Source organism: Mirounga angustirostris, unplaced genomic scaffold (assembly GCF_029215605.1).
Source record: "Mirounga angustirostris isolate CCGP_5_RB_7025 unplaced genomic scaffold, mMirAng1.0.hap1 SCAF_6, whole genome shotgun sequence".
Classification (NCBI taxonomy): Eukaryota; Metazoa; Chordata; class Mammalia; order Carnivora; family Phocidae; genus Mirounga; species Mirounga angustirostris.
In genome coordinates, this window is record NW_026991714.1 from 89,133,058 (window position 1) to 89,154,194 (window position 21,137).

The 21,137-nt window shown below is 38.5% G+C and overlaps 1 protein-coding gene across 4 annotated transcripts in view; it reads left to right on the forward strand.

Annotated features, from left to right (window-relative positions):
• BICC1 (BicC family RNA binding protein 1) overlaps positions 1–21,137 on the forward strand; it is a 286,419-nt gene that overhangs the window by 251,573 nt on the left and 13,709 nt on the right. For 2 of the 4 annotated variants that reach the window (XM_064594665.1, XM_064594662.1), the window contains exons 11-19: positions 1,600–1,761; positions 2,363–2,559; positions 2,697–2,829; positions 3,357–3,513; positions 5,597–5,762; positions 8,643–8,682; positions 9,082–9,236; positions 15,190–15,346; positions 18,574–18,758. In XM_064594665.1, coding sequence (XP_064450735.1) covers positions 1,600–1,761; positions 2,363–2,559; positions 2,697–2,829; positions 3,357–3,513; positions 5,597–5,762; positions 8,643–8,682; positions 9,082–9,236; positions 15,190–15,346; positions 18,574–18,758 — 1,352 coding nt within the window. The remainder of the gene's footprint in view (positions 1–1,599; positions 1,762–2,362; positions 2,560–2,696; positions 2,830–3,356; positions 3,514–5,596; positions 5,763–8,642; positions 8,683–9,081; positions 9,237–15,189; positions 15,347–18,573; positions 18,759–21,137) is intronic. The other 2 variants (XM_064594663.1, XM_064594664.1) reach the window with 2 other exon arrangements.

Here is a 21,137-nt window from a genome sequence, read left to right on the forward strand (position 1 = left end):
TTGGCATAATCAAGGTCTGACTGTTTTATTTTCAGTGGCTGTGTTTGTTCTTCTAAATTAAGAATGCCATTGAGAGTGAAGTGAGCAGGCTGACTATAATTTATGTGTTTTTTCTCTCTTGCATTTGCAATATTGCCATCCATCCCTAGAGGTAAAGATTATCCAGTTTGCTTTTCAAAAAGTAATTGCAAATCTGTATGAGGGGTAGGGAGAGGGGGAAGTGAAAGCGAGCAGAACCCCCACTCCCAGTGGTCAGAACTGCTTCACCCAGACACAAAGGAAATCTAGCCTGGAGCTACCAAGAGGAGCAAATAGACCTGTATTTATATCTAAGGCAAAGAATAGAAGATGAAAGAGCATCATCCCCTCAGTGCTTTAGTTCTTTGAGAAAGTGAGGTGAGGCGCCTCATAGTTGTGGTATGTACCACCTCATTTATGGATTCCTGTCTAACAGGCTAGAGTTCATTGCCATATTGCAATTATGCTAGGTTCACTACTTTCTTGCACATTTTTCAGTAGCCTTAATAAAAAAAGTGAATGTAATAACCCTAGAAAATCATTTCGCCTCATTCAGTATTGATCTGAGACAGAAAAAATACTCTCAGCATTCTGTAATTTTTTTTTTCTAATAGCTATTTCTTGCTTTTAAAAATTATATGATTATAATATGATTAAGATTCCGGGTAACCCACCATTACAGTAAAGACAGACACTTTTCCCCTTGGCCTCTGATCTCCCAAAATTGTTCCTTCCACTGGAGATCTGAAAACTCATAACAATACATGCATGTGAGTCAGGAAGGGCCCCTGAGATAATTGAGCAGGAACCAAGTTCTTCCTGCACCAGAGAAAAGATTCAGTTACTCAATGTTTAAAATGTTTTCATGTCTATTCCTATCCTGTAATACTTAATACTTAAAATATTCCTGGGAAGTTATATACAACTTCATATTTTGCTTTAGAATATATTTAAATGCCTGAAGTTTCATTACTTAAATCAAACATTAAATCCTTAAAAGAAGCAAAAAACAAAAAATTGTTTCTGAGGAAAGCTTTCATACTCATTGAGATGGACCATGGACTACAGGGAAGTCATGTGTTTTGACACAGTGAATGCAAACTGTTCCAAGTAGCTCGGCCTCTCCACAAATGTGCCGAATGTAGTCATTCTGCGGCAGGAGGCCATTCCCCTCTTCTCTGCTAATTGTAAGTGGTTTGAAAAGAGTTTGTTTGGAAACAGAAAACAAGTGAGTTATACAGAGAAATAAAAATGAGTCTCCACTTGAGCAGAAGTTTGTTCATCCTGGCTCGTCGAAGTGAGTGCAAAGCAGCTGGTACTGCTCGGTGACCCTGACTGCCTCCCTGGTTTACATACACCTAACTTCCCGTTCTGATCAGCGTCTATTTGTAGATAGTCTGGGTTCTGTGTTGGAGTTGTAGCATGCAGTATCTCCTGTGAATATTTAAAAGAAGATAATCTGTCACTCATATTGTATTTGGAAAATATCAGACTATCTCAGTGTGCCTTCCGAATATTGGTGCCATCTGTATTTTTAAACCTTGAATTTATGCATATTGACTTCGCATTCATTTATTGCAGGTCTTTTGGGGCCTACCACCTTATCTCTAAACACATCAACAACCCCAAACTCACTCTTGAATGCTCTTAATAGCTCAGTCAGTCCTTTGCAAAGTCCAAGTTCTGGCACCCCCAGCCCCACGTTATGGGCACCCCCACTTGCTAACACTTCAAGTGCCACAGGTGAGTATCCTTTAAGTACAATCAAAGGCATGTGGTTTTAGGTGTCCGTTTTTAAATGACATTTACTAGTGGCTCTTTTCCTTGGGGAAAAATTATGGTTCAAAGCATATTGCAGCCAAACAGAAACTCCCCAGTGTGTAAATTAGTTAAAATGAAGCATGACAAAGCAGTGAGTTTTTCATGAAAGTAGAATATGATCTTCAGACATGTCAAACAGATCAGGAAAAAGAGTATGATGAGCAAGGAAGCAGGGGCAAAGACACATGAAGCTCACCTGCCTGGTAATTAGGAAATGCCAGTTCCAGGTGGACAAATGTGCTTGACAGGCATATGCACGTGCGAAATCCAGCTAGTTTCCTCAGCGGTACAGTGAAGAGCTTCAATTAAATATTCTCTAAAGTCTTCTTCCATTTGAACATTGCTTTGTGTTTTTATAGTAATGTTAAACCTAGTTACAGAGAGGTATCAAAACTGAATTCTCTTACTGAGTTTATAGCAACAGAGATGAAGTTTTTTGTTTTTACTGAAAATAATAAAGTAATATTTGTTGAATCTGAGTTTTTTCCTGTCTAATATCTGTCTTCATGAAATGTCACTGTAGGTTTTTCTGCTATACCACACCTTATGATTCCATCTACTGCCCAAGCCACGTTAACTAATATTTTGTTGTCTGGTGTACCCACCTACGGGCACACAGCTCCGTCGCCCCCTCCTGGCTTGACTCCTGTTGATGTCCATGTCAACAGTATGCAGACAGAAGGCAAAAAAATCTCTGCTTCTTTAAATGGACATGCACAGGTAATGTCCTTTGCTAGAGTAGTGTGATCTATGCTGTTTGTAAGAGATAAGCCACTGGTAATATGTTTAAACTTTCACCTGAAGTGAATTTTAGAATTGTGACCATATCTGTATGTTGTTTTCTGTTATCACTTTAGTCTCCGAATATAAAATATGGTGCAATATCCACTTCATCACTTGGAGAAAAAGTACTGAGTGGGAATCACAGTGATCCATCTAGACAGACAACTGGACCTGAGCAGGCATCTCCCAAATCAAACCCTGTGGAAGGTAACTTTCCTTCTGAACTTCAGCCTGGTCTGTTACTTGGATAAAGGGGGTTGTAAAGTCTTTGTGGTGATGTCAAGTTGGTTTTGCTAACCATTTATGACTCATCCTGCCTCAAGTATGCAGAAAGACATCTTGAATGAAATTCCAAAGAACACAGGGATAGATAAACTGAAAAACACTTTCCACGGAAAGAATCACTTCCCATTACATTGGAACTTCAAAATTAAAGTGGATGTAATTGTGTGAGAGGAAAGCATCAATTTACTAAATGTTACAATTTTTTTCCAAGTAGAGTATTTCTTTTTTTAAAACCCTTTCACCCCTAATAATCTTTTAAAACTGTGAGGGTCTTCTCTTTAGATTTCATCTTGAATGCAATTTGGGGCAGCCTGAATTTAAAGTGTCTTCTTTGCAGCTGAAAGCTGTTATGCCTGGGTCTCCCTTGAGTTTTGTTCTGATTTGTTTCCATCGCAGGTGGTTATTGATGATAAGGTGACATTTGGATTTTCACTTTATCCCTTCTGCAGGTTGTAACGATGCTTTTGTTGAAGTAGGCATGCCTCGAAGTCCTTCCCATTCTGGGAATGCTGGTGACTTGAAACAGATGATGGGTCCCTCCAAAGTTTCCTGTGCCAAGAGGCAGACAGTAGAACTGTTGCAGGGCACAAAAAACTCACACTTACAGTATGTATTTTAATCTTTAAAAGTCCTTGATCCTTTGAAAGAAAATGTCTAACAGGCTGGATTTGTTTGAAACTCTCAGTAGTTGGTATTCTTTGGTTCAAGTGAGTTTGATCTTCTCCAAGAGTGTTTTTTATTTTTCTTTATAATTATCTTTTCTTTTTCCTTTTAAAAATTCTATTAAGGAATACCATCTGGTAATTTTCACTCTTACATCCTCTCAATAGTGGTTGGGTTTGTATCTGGGTTTTCTAAACCATCTCTGTGCTCTGAAACTTTAACATCCTCCCTGCTCTTTAGCAAAGCAATATTTACTCTCTGATTTTTCTGTTAGAAATTTTCCTGCTGTGAATTCTCCTTCATTTTGCTTTGAATTTCTAACTTAAACTATGGCTTCCTTGTTCCAAGGTAGTTAATTGCTGACTTTGGTAGTAAATACTTGACAGTTTCATGATTTTATTTCTTATAAACCACAGTGAGTATAAATGCATATATTGTAGTAACTGTAACTCTCCCTTACCATAATAGCAGAGTTACAGATGTCTTATCCTTACTCTATTTTCTTTTTCTATTTACTTTATTTTTTTCAAAAAGACAGTCTATTCACACTTAAAAAAAAAAAAGGCAATACAGTGGAATGCTTCTATGTTGAAAGATTTTGCTCCCATCCATCTCCCTCCACCCAATTTCCTCTACTGTCTTGTTAGTTTTCTTGTATATCCTTACCGAGGAGAGTATCTTAAGACAAATATAGCCTTTATATTTTTATTTCCTGTGTTTCTTACCAAAATCTGTTTTGTTTTTATAAACTCTTTGGTCAGTTAATTACTCTTGTTCCCATTTTGTCCAAATCTGCTTTATCTGCGTTTTTCCTTACCTGGTACTGTTAGCCACAGTGAACAGTATTCAGCATAGGTTAGAGAAGTAAATTTGCTTTCTTCACTGTGTTGAAGCATTTGAAGGGTATGCCTGTTCCTTTCGTCCTTAAATAGGTTCTGAACTTACCTCTCATCTAAATTAAGCTGCAACCTCTAGAATGGTCTCTCTGCCTCTACCCTTTCAGCAGCTCAGTCAGTCCTTTATTTTGTTCCAGCAGTTTTTTTGGACACAGAAGTCTAATCTTGTTACAGTCTGGCTTTAAATACACCAGTTGTCCACGTCGCTTGCTTCCTTTGCTTTGCTTACGCTGTCCTCCTGGCTTTCACCTGCCGAACCTGCAGAGGCCCTTTACATTCAGTTCTGATGTCCTGTGTGAAGCCACCGGGAACTTATGTCAAGCAAACAAAGTGCAGGGCTCCTCCTCTTATATTCCAATAGCCTGTTCTCAATTCCTCTGAATTCCCCTGGCACAATGGAACAGTGAATGACAAAAGAAAGAATGAACAAATCAAATCAGCTATTCTACTAATACTGTTTATTTCTCTTCTACTTGAGCTTAACATACAGTTGGATTTGAACTTGAGGTGCATGTATAAGGCATTACCAGTCTTGCAATTCAGATAATTTTTCCTATTTTAAGGGTCATTTTTATGTTCATCTGTGCACCCTGAACAGGTTTGGGGAAATATTTATTTATCTGATACCTCTGTCATAGTAGATTTGTTAGCAATACCATGTGCATTTCACACACAAGAGTTGGATCATCTGCATGCCTTCAGATTGACTTGTTTCTGCTTAGACTGCATATGCATAAGTCATTGCTATCTCTTTAATGTATGCCAATTAGAAATCTTGTCCGTGTATCTATTCCGTATGTATGACAGACATACGCCATACATACGACATACAGTGTTTGGGAAAATGTATCATGAAATAGTTTCAACTCCAGCTCTAGAGTCATACGCTTGGGTTAAAATTCCAGCTGTACCATTTACTAGAGGTATGACCTTGGGTAAGGTACATCCATCATCTGTCAAATGGGAATACTACTACTACCTACCTCAGAGCAGTGTTGGGAAGACGAAATGGTATAACACATGTGAATAGTTGACAGTAGTAAACATATAGTAAATGTGCACACAGGAAACGAGACGTTCAGTACGTTTGTATATAAACATGGAGTGTTAAGTTCCAAACTGTCTCACAGCAGCACTGACAGGTTGCTCTCTGACGCCGAGCTGAGTGCTGCAGAAAGCCCTTTGGCTGACAAGAAGGCTCCCGGAAGTGAGCGGGCTGCAGAGAGGGCCGCAGCTGCCCAGCAAAACTCCGAAAGGGCTCGCCTAGCCCCGCGGCCATCGTATGTCAACATGCAGGTAATGAGGAGAAATGGGAGAGTCATCCAAATATGGGGTGGTAGGGTTAGGGAATGGGGAGTTCAGCAAATGTTAGCAATAGGGTAGAAATTTGGTTTTCCTTCGGCACTCTAGTCGGAATTCAATTTAAATATATATGTAGTAGTTAGGAATTGGTTTTGCCATAAACATTAAAAATGAAAAGCTTGAGTGAGAAGAATTCTTTAAAATATCATATTAAAATTGACATAAAATGGTCTGTGTCACTATGTCTTATGCAAATGATATTATTTCTCTGTTACTTAAACTTTAGATAAATGTGAAAGCTGTTACTTGTAAGTATTACTACCTCATAACAGTCTTGGATGAATATAATATCTTTCTGTTTAATGGAGATGATAAATTTGGTGTCATTTAGATAGTTATAAAAATAACTAATGGGATGCTTTAGGTTTTTGAAAGTAGATGCTAAATATTATTGATGACTATATTAGTTGAGAGATTTTTATGATTATTTTAAACAATTTCCTCAGCAGGGATCTTCTCTGTATCCATTTTTAAAGTATTAGGCTAATTACTCAAAATAGACTATTGATCATAAAATTCAGAAATTTGATTTCCATAAAAACCACAATATGGGAGAGAAGGATTTTGTACTTTGTGCTTTTAGAGACTCTTACTACCTTTGATTTCAGTATCAGAATTACTGGGTAGACTTTCCTACTTCATAGTAAAAGATATATTATCCCCAAACCCCTCACCTCTCCCAAAAAAGGAAAAGCTTTTCACAGAATCCTAAAAACAAGCTGTCATAGCTGTGTCAAAGAAAGAAAGAAATTCATCTTGAGTCTGGGTGGCTCAGATGGTTAAGCGTCTGCCTTCAGCTCGGGACATGATCCCAGGGTCCTGGGATCGAGCCCCACATCAGGCTCCTGGCTCAGCGGGGAGCCTGCTTCTCCCTCTCCCTCTGCCTCTCCACCTGCTCATGCTCTCTGTCTCTGTATCTCTGTGTCTCAAGTGAATGAATAAAATCTTTAAAAAAAAAAAAGAAAGAAATTCATGTAACTAAATTATACTTCTATAATTTTAGTGAGAACAGTTCAATCCTGCTTGTCTGTTTTTTTAATCCTTCACATTTGAACATTTTCATGAGTTATTAGATGAATGTTTTTACATAACCTGTGTCCTTTATAAAGTAACAAAGTTAAAAAAAAAGACATTTGTTACATTTTCTCTGGTGGATTTATTTTCAGTTAATATAAATTAAAATTTTCTTATATAATAAGTACTCAATCCCCTGTATGGTCCCTTTTGATTTTTGTCCATCTTGTGGGTCTCTTCTTTTCCATCAAGTTTACACCTAGTCAACCATTTTCACATTCCTTTCTCTTAGGATGGATGAGAATGTTCTTGGTGATAGAGTTTCAACTTAAATAGATGTATTTATGCTACTAATGAAGAGCTAACTTTTAAAATCACTAAGAACTCAATGATAATAGTCACCAAGCATTGACAGAGAAAGACTGAAGACTTCTCTGATTCCTGCAGCTAAAAATGATCTCTGTCTCCTGACCCTTCTTGGAATGCTGTATCTCTAGCTCTCTCTTCACACTTACCTCACTTCCTAATTTATTTTGTAGTTATTTTATTTTTTTTTTTACACATCCCTGCTAAGATTCTATGTGTTTTGAGGCTCGAGACCATTGTTGATTCATTGTTGTATTCTACAAAGAACAACATAATTTCTTTAACCAGAAGACACTCAGTAAATATTTATTGAACAAGTGAATTTAGGATCTAATCATTAAAAGTTGATTTTAATTCCCAGTACCATTTTAGACCTAGGATTTCAAAAACATTATCAAACTGTGTTACTTAAAAATCTAGCTCTCCTGACTTACTGTCATGTTCTTAGAGTTAATCACACATCCTAGTTTGTCTGGGTCAGCCCATTTACTTTTATAATTCTGGCCTAAATTTTATTTGTAGCACATTTCTCTCTCAGAAGTATCCTGTTTCAGACCATAAATTATATGGACACGCTGTATACGATGGTATAGTCCTCCTAAAAGAAGGGTCAAAAGAGCTCTCACCAATTGGTTCTTGGCCTTCCTGGTAGGCCTTTAAGACATTCTTAAATCAAACCTTAAATAGTCCCTAAATTGGAGAGCTGAGAACACTGTTTGCATTTGAGATGTAGCTGTATCTGGACTGCTTTCTTCAAAATGACCTATCTTGGTCCTCGGTAGACCTGACTATGACTGAAGTCACTTATTGTGAATAGAAAGAATGAATGGTGACATCCTAATCTAGTACAAGAAGAGATAGCTAAGTTTAATTTTATTGTATTGCTTAATGTCATTACCGAACAAAGCTAGACATGTGTTATTTATCTCACTTCAAAAGCAAAGACTGTGCCAATTAGGCTAAATAATTTAAGTTGTCTTAACATCATCCCATTTCAGACCATGCTTTACTTAAGTGAGGAGGGGATGTAGAGAAACAAAGAGGCCAGTTGATAACCAGAAAACATTTTGGTAATGCATTATTTTGAAACTTAGCCTGGCTATTATTGGGTTATTCACTATACTTTAGCATTTATTGGTCCTGGTGTGTTAAATATTCACAGTAAATAGGATTTATTTCCCTTTTGAAGGAAAATTTGTAATTCTTGTCACTTTCATGTTAGAAGTAGTTAATTTATTCTAATTAATTAGTTTGAAAACATGTTTAAATTTATCAGACTTGTACTACATTACTGTCACAATATGGTGCAAAGCTTAGCATGTGTCCCACGCAGATTCATGGGCTGTAGTCAGAACCTTTGTTCTCTAATTATGGGGTATTGGCAAGACATTTGGATAGATTGGCAATAAAAATATTTCTGTCTTTTATTTTCAGGCATTTGACTATGAACAAAAGAAGCTATTAGCAACCAAAGGTATGTGCTATGTTAATGACCTAGTACTTTGATTTTTCTTTTTTTTCTAGGAGACCATAAAAAGTTTCCTAGTAGTCATGTTGAACTGAGAAATTGGACCTTCATAAAAAGAAACCTAGAATGTTGAGGTTCAAGTTGCATAAATTTTGTTGGGGATGAATGTATTTTGTTGAATAGATTAGCATTAGAGCAATTAAGAAATAATGTAGCATTTTTCAATTTACTGTTACTTTGTATAAAGTATTTTATGAAGATATTTTAAGGTATTTCGTTATATATTAAGAAATAATATTCAGTGATAATTTCTGTACATATACCAAAGAAACAACATTCATCAATATTTTATTTTAGAAAAACATTAAAAATACCAAACATTTTTTAATATGCTGTTTCCCAAAGCTATGTTAAAGAAACCAGTGGTGACGGAAGTCAGAACACCCACAAATACCTGGAGTGGCCTCGGGTTTTCTAAATCCATGCCAGCTGAAACTATAAAGGAGCTGAGAAGGGCCAACCATGTGTCCTATAAGCCCACAATGACAACCACTTTTGAGGTTTGTAGTGTCACGCCTTACCCATTCTTCCTGCCTGTTCTCTCAGCAAACGAGAGGTACCATTCTTTATTTACATAAGGAAAAGTTGTTAATGGTGATTTGTTCTAATTTCTGTTCCTGTAAACATATTGCTATCAAATTGACACAATCTAATATATTATGGTCTTTATGTAGCTTCTCTCAAAGTTGTTGATCAGCTGTTAAAGAGATGTAAATTTGGATAAATGTGTTTTTGTTAGGGGGAGAGTGTCACAAATGATAGAGCAGGGCTGAGATTAAGCAAAGGACAGATGTAATATTCCATAAAAATGTATAAAGAATCCCTTTATTTAAGGGTATCACTCACTAGCAGAACCACTATAGGGGAGAAAAGGAAAATACTCAACAAAAATAAGTTTTCAGATATGAGTTAAAAATTTAGCATGTTCACATGTGCCAGGAACACAGCAGGAAGTATCATAAACAAGAGCTCCAAAGTTTTATGTTTCCCAGATGTTGGCTGCACTGCTCAGGGTGCGACTGGGAAGCTGGCATCCTTGCCGTATGGGGAAAGGATCCAGCGTTCCATACATCTCAGCCAGGCTGCATGTGACTTGCTAAGCAAGGCCTTTTCAGTCTGACAGTATCAGATTTTGGCCGTAAGCCTTTTGTGAGTTGGGGCGGAATTAGAGCACACACATGCACACTTAGTACTGGGGAGAGTATACAAACCCAAACGTGCATAAAAATCATCAATCCAAGAATCACAGTGTTCAACCAGAACACTGTAGGCTGGAAAACAAATACTGCTTAAGAGTTTCATAATTGTTAGTCTAATGACTAGCAATTGTAGATTGACCTTCTTTTCTCCACCAGTTTTCCTTGTAATAAATTAGACTGTTCATGAAAGGCAAAAGCAAACATGCAATTTTTTCCCATTGTTTTTAAGTATAAAAGAAAATACTAAAAAGAACAGTCTCTTATGAATTTCATTGTCAGACTTAACAGTAGCAACCTGGCAGCCTGTATTTAAAGACTGAAGTTACTGTCAAGGAGCTAGAATGTAGGAACCATTATGAAAAATTTTGAGGCTCTAGGAGGCACACTCCTCTTTCTGCCATTATAGCTCTGAGAGAAAATAAGCTTTCCTTTTGTTGGCAGAGACCTTAAAACTGCTGTGCTGATTCTTAGGCTTTTAGCTGATGCGCCTATGGTCATCAGTTTCAGTCACCCTTGCCTTTGGCAGAGTGGAGTGTTATGTGGTTGATCGTGTTTCTGTAGTTTCAGAGATGAAATATTTTACCCTAGAAATGCTAATTCAGTTGTGTTCTCAAAGACCAGCAGCATTATCGGTTGAAATGATTATCATTCTGATAACGTAGCAGTCAAGTGAACAGGCTGTGGGGTCTGACAGCCACCACTGATACATGGACGCTCTGAGGAGTGACTTCTCCCCTCTGAACCTGTTTTCTAATTTGAATTGTCTTGAGGATGACCTGGAAGAAAGTGTCCAGTATGTAGCATGGTGTGTGGTAAGTTCTCATAATATCGAGCAGCTACTATTCTTTCAGATGGAGAACTTTACCCTGAAGAAAACCAAGCACTGGCTGAAAGTTGAGATTATGTATATGACAGCTTATAGCTGGAAGTATTATTCCACATTCAAACTAGATTTGCTTTTTATATCCAAAGGAATGCCTCAGAGTATTATATGAACACATACTGTGCTAAGAACAATTATCTTAAACCACATAATTTATTTCTTTGTGATTTATATGGTGCATTTCATCCACAAGCTTATTCAGAGCTACAAGCTCCCAGTGAGGAAAGACAGGCCCTGATCAGTTAAGTGTCTTACTTGAGGTCATGGCAGTAGGTGTTACAGAAAGGACTTGAGTTTATTTTTTAAAAATTTCCTTATACTTCTCTTATTAATGGTTTAACCCAAGAGGGTACATAGCAAAGGTGGTAAGTAAATGATCTAGAACCATGTTGCCATAGCTTAACAGATGTAAGATTCACTTTGGAGAGCTTGGTAGAAATGCACATACTTCCTTCAGGACCTCATTCATCAGATAAGGAGAAGAATCAAGAATCTACATTTTCAGCGAAAGCCTAGTATGATTCTGATGCTGACACCCTTCTAGAAACACTGCTCTCAAGGGGTGTAACACTAGGAGGATGATGCAGAAATTATTTCAGAACCTAAAAGACTCTTCTGCTCCAGCCCCTGTCCTAGGATGGATAGACCACTTTCTGGAGGCAGAGATGTGCAGGGTCCCAACTCAATGGCTGAACTCCCTCCTGTGGCTTTTCTTGCTTTGGCTATCTTGGGCTAGCCTGTTCCCCCTTCCTGGCTAATGTCTAGCAAGCTGTTCACACTGGAAGGTGGGGGAGAGGGTGTGAGCAGCTAGATCAGTGCATGGGCTTTCACCATGTAACCTGTTTTTATTTATAGCCCCTTCAACAGTGCTGATGAAAAGATATAACCACACTTTCTTTGGTAATGGTGTTCTAGATTTTCCCTGTTGTGTAAGACTTGAACCTTTGCCCCATGCATCCCAAATCCATTGAAAGGGGATGGAAAGGTCCCTTACAATAGTAAGATCTAATATTATCCAGCAGTTGCTATCTGCACATGCATGCCTTTCCCTTTATTCTGCTATAGCTCAGAGGGCTTAAAAACTGAGCAGTGAGGATTGCTTCTTTGGGTTAGGACATAGGGACGGGGTGGGATGGAGAAGGACCTGGGGAAAAACAGAGAGAACTTAAAAATTTTTATTAAAGGATTAACCACATCTCTGCTTACAGCACTAATATTTTGAAATTAGAAGGTGGCAAGAAACACTCATTTTTCCTTATTCTTTTCCAAACAAAGCAAAACAAAATCAAATGGACAAGTAGAATGCTGATCTATGCGAAGAAGCATGTTTAGCCAATAGGTTCTGATGGGTGTGGGCTGCTCACTCAGTGCTCCAGGGATCAAGGCACACAGAATTTCCTGCTCTAGGAAGCTTGCTTGAGGCAAGAAGTTGATGCTTTGAGCTTCTTCTTTTTTTTTTTTTTAAGATTTCATTTATTTATTTATTTGAGACAGAGAGAATGAGAGAGAGAGAGAGAGCACATGAGAGGGGGGAGGGTCAGAGGGAGAAGCAGACCCCCCGCTGAGCAGGGAGCCCGATGCAGGACTCAATCCAGGGACTCCAGGATCATGACCTGAGCTGAAGGCAGCCGCTTAACCAACTGAGCCACCCAGGCGCCCGATGCTTTGAGCTTCTTATTCAGATTTCTGAGAAGCTAGACTTGAGCAGTTGTTTCCAGTTTTAGGGCAGCTTTGAGAAATGAGCCTGTTCCAAAGAGCTCCTTCAGATAAGAAGCAGCAGTTTGAGGCATTTTTTTGTTTTCTCCAAGACTCAAAAATATGACCCTATCCACTTGATCAAACATTGAGGCACAAAAGGTTGAACAAAAGGCTGCTTTGACCCGCAATATCTCTGTCACATCAACAGAACTACAAAAGGTCTGGGATTTTCCTTCTCTGTTTGCTACCCATCTCTGCCGCATATTCTCTGAAGCAAATAAAAACATGCATTGGGAATCAAAGATGGTTTTTAATTTCCCCACCACTAAGAGTAATAAGGTTGTCTGATTATTTTAAGTCTTACAAATCCAAGAATGGAGATGAGCTGCACTTTGTGATACTTTAAATTAGTGAGTAGATAATGAACTAATAGATATCACAAGATTATGTTTTACTTAATGTTTTTAGAAATCACCATGTTTAGCCAGGTCTGATAGAGCTGTGTGCATTAAGTCTGCTTAGATCTTAGATGAATGTATTTTTATACTCAAAAAGAGTTTAGGTGCAGAATTTTAAATAACATATAAATACTACAGTAATGATCTCATTGACGTTTTTCTGGTAGTTGCCAGTTTTGAGCATATTCTTATTTCCTTTGCTACACTGGATTTATCTTGAAGTAAAATATTAAAGATGGTTTTAACTGAAAACACCATTTCTTTGGTCTCAGGAGCCTTCCTTCCCTCTGCCCCTTCCCAAAAGTCAGCAAAGGGCATCCGATAGATGTAGGAAAAGGTATCTATAGATTAATTCCACAAATATTTATTAAACACCTTTTGTGTTCTCGACACAATTTTAGGATACAATGCTTGAACCCAGGTTCTTGGTTTCATGGAGAGAACTTTCTTTTGGTGTGTACAGAGAGATACAAAACAAATAAACAAGAAGTCTTTAGGTAATAAAAATCCCTGATAAATATGAAACAGAGACTGCTTTAGATTAGGTTGTCATAGCAGGCCTTTATGAGCAGATGACATTTAAGCTAAGACCTAGATGACAAGAAAGGCCCAGCCTTGTGAAGATCTAGAGAAACAGTAATAGGCCTTGATCACCTGAAGTCAGAACCAGCTGGTAAGTTCATGGAGCAGAAGTTGGGTAGGGTGGTGGAGTGTTGAAGGCTGAGAGTTAAAGAGGCAGAGGATCAGTTAGGGAGCACCTCAGCCCATGGCAAAGTACTGGAAAAGCATTATAAGACTATACAGAAGGTATCATTTGTTCTAATTTGCTTTTAAAAAATCAACCTAGTTGCTTTATGGAAAATGGGTATTGGGGTGGGAGGCAAGAGTAGAATAAAATGTTCGTAAGGAGGCAATAGATGACAGTTGTGGAGATGGAGAGAAGTGGGTAGATTTGGGGTATGTTTAGAGATAACATCAATAGAATTTGTTGATGGATTTGATGTGGTGGGGGAAGGAGGGCCGAGAACAACTCAGAAGCTCTGGGTGAGATGTAGGAATTCTGGGGGAGGAGTGTGTATGGGTGTAGCTAGTGGGGATGAGTAATTAACAATTCAATTTCAAGCACTCTAAGTTTAAAATGCCTACAGGACAGTAAAATGGAATGTCAGATTGGCAATTCCATGATTATAAATTTCAACAGGGAAGTCAAATCTGGAGGTAAAAAGTTGGAAGTCATGGTTGTCATTAAGTTCTGAAAGAGGTTGAGATTACTTAATGAGAAAGTGTAGAGAGAAACGAGAAGGAATGCTAGGGCCAAGCCCAGGGTAATGTGACATTTGGAGTGGAAAAGGGGAAGAAGATCCTACAAAGCTACAGGGAGTAGGCTGGGAAGTGTGGTCACGATGCCTTGAGGAAAAAAGTGTTAAAAAGGGAAGGTGTGGTTATGCTGCTGTGAGACTGAATTATGTGAATTTACTGAATAGTGAAAGATTCTCTTAGAATTGCCCAACAAACATACTACTTTGAAAATCAGAGAATCCTGACTTGAATACTATAGATACAGTACAAAGAAAAGTGCCAGTGATTAAATAAATGAATAAATAAATGCAAATTCAGTGCAAACGTTGAGATCTTTTAAATTTTTATTTTTATTGGGAGGGAATTTAAAAAGGTAAATTTTTTCAGGTATTTGTAATTTATTGGAAAGACCCTATCATTCTTTGGATGAGGGTCACATGGAAGAGATGGCAGCCCTCTCTCCACTCTGACTCACTTCTATTCCTGTCAAAGCATTGGGTCTAGCCACACCATCTTCCCATTTGTCCTTCGTAAGTGATCCAAGGCAGAGAATCTCTGCTATACCAGCTGGAAGATTTGTTTTGTGGTTCCCCAAAATAGGGAGGACTCTCAGTATTCACTGCTCTAAACCTTATAGGAGCAAGTCTTTATACTGGGGGCTCTCAGAACTCTGTTGGGCACTCTGATAATGAAGGAGAAAGACTTCACTATGTATATTACCAGGTGTCCTTGGTGGTTGGAGGACAGAGGCTATATAGACAGGTACCACAGACTCCTGAGAATCAGCATGTGTGGGAACCTGCAGTGGTTAACAATAGAAGTAATTGGTGATGGTCTAATGTAGATTCTTTTCTCCTCAAATCTCAGGAAACCTACCTTATTAAATATGTTCTCATCTGGTTTTGATTATTTACAGGGCTCATCAATGTCCCTCTCGAGGTCCAACAGTCGTGAACACTTGGGAAGTGGAAGTGAATCTGATAACTGGAGGGACCGAAATGGAATAGGACCCCCGAGTCCTAGTGAATTTGCAGCTTCGGTTGGCAGCCCCAAACGTAAACAAAACAAATCAAGTGAGCTTTGACTTTTCATCATACTTTTAGATATAATCAGTCTAGAATTTGTCTATTTGATTTAGGGTGATGTTCAAATATAAACTCTGGACCCCCTGCCTTCAAGTATTTGGCATAATCATATGCCACTTCCTCTGTGAAGCCTTCCCTGTTTTTCCAGGTGAAGTAGATAGCGTAGTTCTCTGCTTCCACTGCCTTTTGTGCTTTCCCTTAGCACTTGTTATACTTACACTTTTATACTTGTGGAGAATTTGAGCTTTACAAGCTAGGAAACACATTCATTCATTCAGCAAGCACTTACTAAGTGCCCATGTGCCGAGCATTCTGTTAGGCTGCGCCTTGTTTGTTATTTCTTCCCAAATGTCTAACAGTTCTGACACTTACTAGGCGCTCAGTAAATGTTTGTTGAATGAATGTATGGATGAGTCACGCTCACACAAGCATCCAGATGATGAGGAAAAGACGACGATGTAAAGGAGTTGAGCCGAATGTGATCACATTAGCATCTTGGAAAATAGAAGTAAGTCTGCCCGGTGGATAGCTACTAAAGGTGAAGGGCAAGATCTGATTTTTTTAAACTGGCAAGATATAGCCGAACTGGCATAAATAGAAAAAAGAGTTTAAAGCACAGAGGCTCTGGCTTTGAATAAATGTGGTTGAGACTCAGAACAAGTCCAGTGGTTTTGTCTGTAACAGCACCCACACTTCTGGGCTGTATAAATAAAATAGGTAAGCAGACGAGAATTGACAATAGTAATCACAAGGTAGGCCCTTAATGGCCTTTTTCAAGGTTTTTGATGACTCTGGAATCGTGAAACACATAGCGTGGAGTATCTGAAGAATACTTGAAGAACGGCAATCTGAACGAGTGTAGTAGACGTGGTCTACCGTCAGTTGTTACCGTCAGTCAGGTCGGCCATGTTGTCAAGAGTCTCAGATTTGAAAAGGCCGGCCATGGTGTCAGCCAAGTCAAAATAAGAAAACATAATGCAAGTATACTGACAGTACTAGCCTGGATACTTGTCCGGGCAGGGCGCCCCACCACTACGCAAGCATGGAGCTGAGAGGCGGGCTGGTGCTGGATGCAGATCTAGGGCTGGAAATGCTCAGTATAAATTCGTTTTGTGCCTCTCTTTTTCTGTCTTTATCTCCTTTCCCTTCACTTAGCACTGGATAATTAAAATCGACTGTACAACTTAGCTGCATTGAAGTTCAGGATTAGAGTTAAGATAGGGAACTCATTAATAAGAAAGAATGATTAAGGACACGGAGTTGGTTGCCTTTTGTTAGGTGTTTTAAGAGCAGAGGGAGTTTAAAACAATATAGAAACTACAAGTAGTTAAGATAGAAAGAACTGTAAAGGAAGCTATGTACCATAATATCACTAAGAATACTTTATTTTAAAACATCTTTTCTTTTTCACATTTTACTAGTGTATTTGCTTAACCCAATGATACGTAAAATATTATCATTTAAACACGTAATCAATATAAAGACATTTTTATGAGATATTTTACATTCTTTTTTTGTGCTGTCTTCAAAATCTGGTATGAGCAGATTTTATAATCTTACCAAACATTATCCCACCACCCACATTTCAGGAACTCAGTCGCCACGTGTGGCCAGTGGTTACTATATTCAACAGCACAGTTTTAGATCATTTTTCTTGACACCCTTTTCAAAATCACCAATGTCCAGGTTTTCTTCAGACTTCCCTGTTTACACCAGTTGTTCCAGTGTGATTCTCAGTAACTCCCTCTTTTATTCGCAAAGAACGTAAATGTATATCATTTGGACAGTAAATTATATGGTCATCCTGCCAGTAACCTCCATACTGTCAACTCCAGCAGTTCTCCCGTGTGCTCTTCACACTCTGCTTCATGTCAGCCTCAACCTAGCACCTCAATGGGTTGATGACTTTGGGTCCTTACCTTTAAGTGCTGGGTGTCCGCAGGGCTTGATCTGGGCCCTTTTCTCTATACTTTCTCTCCACAAGAGATAAAACATCTGTTTTTCTTAATATGTACTTTTTAAAAGTTCTAAGTAGGCTCCATACCCATTGTGGGGCTTGAACTCATGACCCCAAGACCAAGAGTCACATGCTCCACCAACTGAGCCAGCCAGTTCTCTGTTTTTAAGAGAAAGAGAAACTTGATCAGGAAATTCCTTCCACTTGAGATATAGAAAGTATATATACTCTCAATTGGGAGATGAAATGGCCAGAGAAAGTGATTAGTGGCACACAAAACAGTGCAGAACAGGATTCTTAGATTTGACCAAAGGAGACTTGATGTATCTAATTAGCTAGGTGAGCACCCTCCGCCTGCATCAGTCTGGGAATCCTTCCCGAAGCTGCAACTTCGGTATGAGAGGAAGAATTCCCACGTGGATGAGAGCCAGTTGTTGGTCAGGGAGGTAGGGATGGCTACACAGCTGTGCTGGGCTCTCCGAAGCATCTCTGGAAGAGTGTTTGTGTATCTGGTCAAGTACTAGGCATGGCTCACTAGTCCATCACCCAGCAGTGCATGTTACTGGGTCTGAGAACCACAGACAACCTGAAGAAATCTTTGCCCACCAAATCAGCCGCAGAGTCAAGGCAAGTTCAGCATTGCTGGCTTAGAATTTTTCTCAAGAGATAGATTCGTTTCTGTCATAAGTTAAATCCAGAAACTCCAACACCATTCTTACCCTTCATATTTGCTCTTAATTTTAAAAGTGCTCTGTTTTGTGAACTAACTGCCCAATTATATTTTTGTAAAGAATGAGATTTACATGTTGCAATATCCTACAATTCCTTTGACAGCAGGAAAGCACAGGTGTGGATACAGTGGGCCATCCTGCTTTCCAAAAGGAGCCTGGACTTAGAGTAACTTTCCATACCTTTATTGTATCCCAGGGATCATCTTTCTTCCAATTTCTCATTTAATTCACATCAAATCAATTATAAAGAGCAAATGCTTCTGAATGCTCCGGGAGAAAATGATTAATGATTATTAACTACAGAGGCACTGTTGCTGAGTTGCGGCCTCCCAACTGTAGCTTCTTAATGGCAAGAGCCTCCCTGAAAGCCATAACCAGCATTCCATTAATGAAAAGCCAGTGTTTCAGTAAAGAGCTGCTGTATTTCTGCAGCTCCTGCCCTGTTCAGCCCAACAATGAAATCTAAAATATTTGAGTGACTAAAATTTTTTATTGAACCATCTTGTCTCTGGGCATTTACACTGCAGGCCTGTCTCTCCTTTGCCTTCCAGCGGAGCACTATCTCAGCAGCAGCAATTACATGGACTGCATTTCTTCGCTGACAGGAAGCAATGGCTGTAACTTGAACAGCTCTTTCAAAGGCTCTGACCTCCCTGAGCTCTTTAGCAAACTGGGCCTGGGCAAATACACAGACGTCTTCCAGCAACAAGAGGTCAGTCACTACTTGTTTACTTTCCCGGGCATCTTCATTTGGGTTGTATGTGTGATGGCTTCTAGAATGAAATCACTTACTGACCTATGGCGGTGCTTTCACTGAGCATTTACTGGAGTCCCATAACTTGTTTGTGCTGCTAAGAAAAATGTCATCTCATTTCTTATTTATTTAGTGCAACCAGTAAACACAGGATAGCAGAAATAGAAAATTGTGTTTCCAAAAACACACCTTCCCCAATTTTAGCTGAAAGACCTAATCAGTGTATTGATTCATAGGAACTTTTGATTCACAGCTCCCTCAGCAGCAGAGTCTGTATTTAAGATAATTTCAGTCATTAATCTTTATCTTTATTTATGGCACTTAAAAAACAACATCTGAAATAAATATCTATGGTTGTTTTTGACCCCATCTTCGTCATGTTACTGAATCTGTTCCCACAGAATAGAATGTGCTTTTTATATACGTTAACTTATTCATTAATTTACTGCTTGGCTTTTGCCTGAACTAAGAAATGCGATGTCTTCTGAAACATCACCACCATGGATTTTGGCCAAACCCATCAGCCACGGCTATTATGCGGGGACTTAAAGAGAAGAGCCCCTGAACATGATTCTTTCTGTTAATGCTGTCATATTACTAGGACACAGCACAGCAAAGCCAGTGCAACAGAAAGTTAGACTATTTCTATGAATGTATGTATTTTACAAATCCAGACGTGCTTTAAGTTTCGCGCTAGTTTGGCTTAGTTCATGCTAGAGAACATCTGATTAAGTCACTAATTCCCAAGCACATATCCATCAAAAAGAATCTAAGATTTTTATTATGCAGTTTATATCATAAATTCAATGTATTGCCCATGGTTCAATAAGTAATTAAGTTTAATTGGTGAACTTTTTGTTTTTTAACACCACAAAAACGTTGTCATGTGTGTATTGGATTTCAGGGTATATTGATTGTTTTCTTTTCCCTGAATCTAAATTAGTGTTCATTTAACTGAGGATTTTCTAAGTTGAATAACATTTTCCTCATCAAATGCATTAAAAAATTGCATTTACTTATTTAGTTTTGCAGGTTAGACAAGGGTAGCTGATTGAGAAGTTCAAGGGCAGAAGTATTTTAACTTGTCCAAAGAAGGTTTTGAAGTGAAAGATTAGTTGTTATTCAATGATATTCTGGATTTGTTTTATCTATATTTATTTACTATTTAAAGAAGCATAGAAATAAATTTATTAAAGGTACTTTTTAAAAGAATTTTATTTTATTATGTTATGTTAATCACCATACATTACATCATTAGTTTTTGATGTAGTGTTCCATGATTCATTGTTTGCGTATAACACCCAGTGCTCCATGCAGAACGTGCCCTCTTTAATATCCATCACCAGGCTAACCCATCCTCCCACCCCCCTCCCTTCTAGAACCCTGTTTGTTTCTCAGAGTCCATAGTCTCTCATGGTTCATCTCCCCCTCTGATTTTCCCCCCTTCATTTTTCCCTTCCTGCTATCTTTTTTTTTTTTTTTTAACATATAATGTATTATTTGTTTCAGAGGTACAGGTCTGTGATTCATCAGTCTTACACAATTCACAGTGTTCACCATAGCACATACCCTCCCCAATGTCCATCACCCAGCCACCCCATCCCTTCCACCCCCCACCACTCCAGCAACCCTCAGTTTGTTTCCTGAGATTATATCAGTGAGATCATATGATACATGTCTTTCTCTGATTGACTTAATTTCACTTAGCATAATACCCTCTAGTTCCATCCATGTCGTTGCAAATGACAAGATTTCATTCCTTTTGGTGGCTGCATAATATTCCATTGCGTGTGTGTGTATTCCACATCTTCTTTCTCCATCCATCTGTTGATGGACATCTTGGCTCTTTCCATAGTTTGGCTATTGTGGACATTGCTGCTCTAAACATTGGGGTGCACGTACCCCTTCGGATCCCTACATTTGTATCTTAAAGGTACTTCTTATCCATTTACTCCAAGAAGGAAGAGAACATGATAATATAAAGCCAGACTGCCTTTATCGAATATATATTAGCTAGAGCAGGGGTCAGCAAACTGTGGCCTGCAAACCTGCCTGTAAATAAAGTTTTATTGAAACACAGCCACACTCATTCATTTACATATTGTCTATGGCTGCTTTCAAGCTAAAATAGCAGAGTCGAATCATTGCAACAGAGATAATTTGGCCCACTAAGCTTAAAATATTTACTCTCTTGCCCTTTAAAAAGAGAGGATCCCTAAAATAGAGAATCTCTATTTAATTGAATTTCTAAAAACACATCTTTAGACATGATAAGTGAAGAGGTTTTCTAAGATTTGGATATACCTTCAAAATGAAAACAGAATATCTCAATTTCCA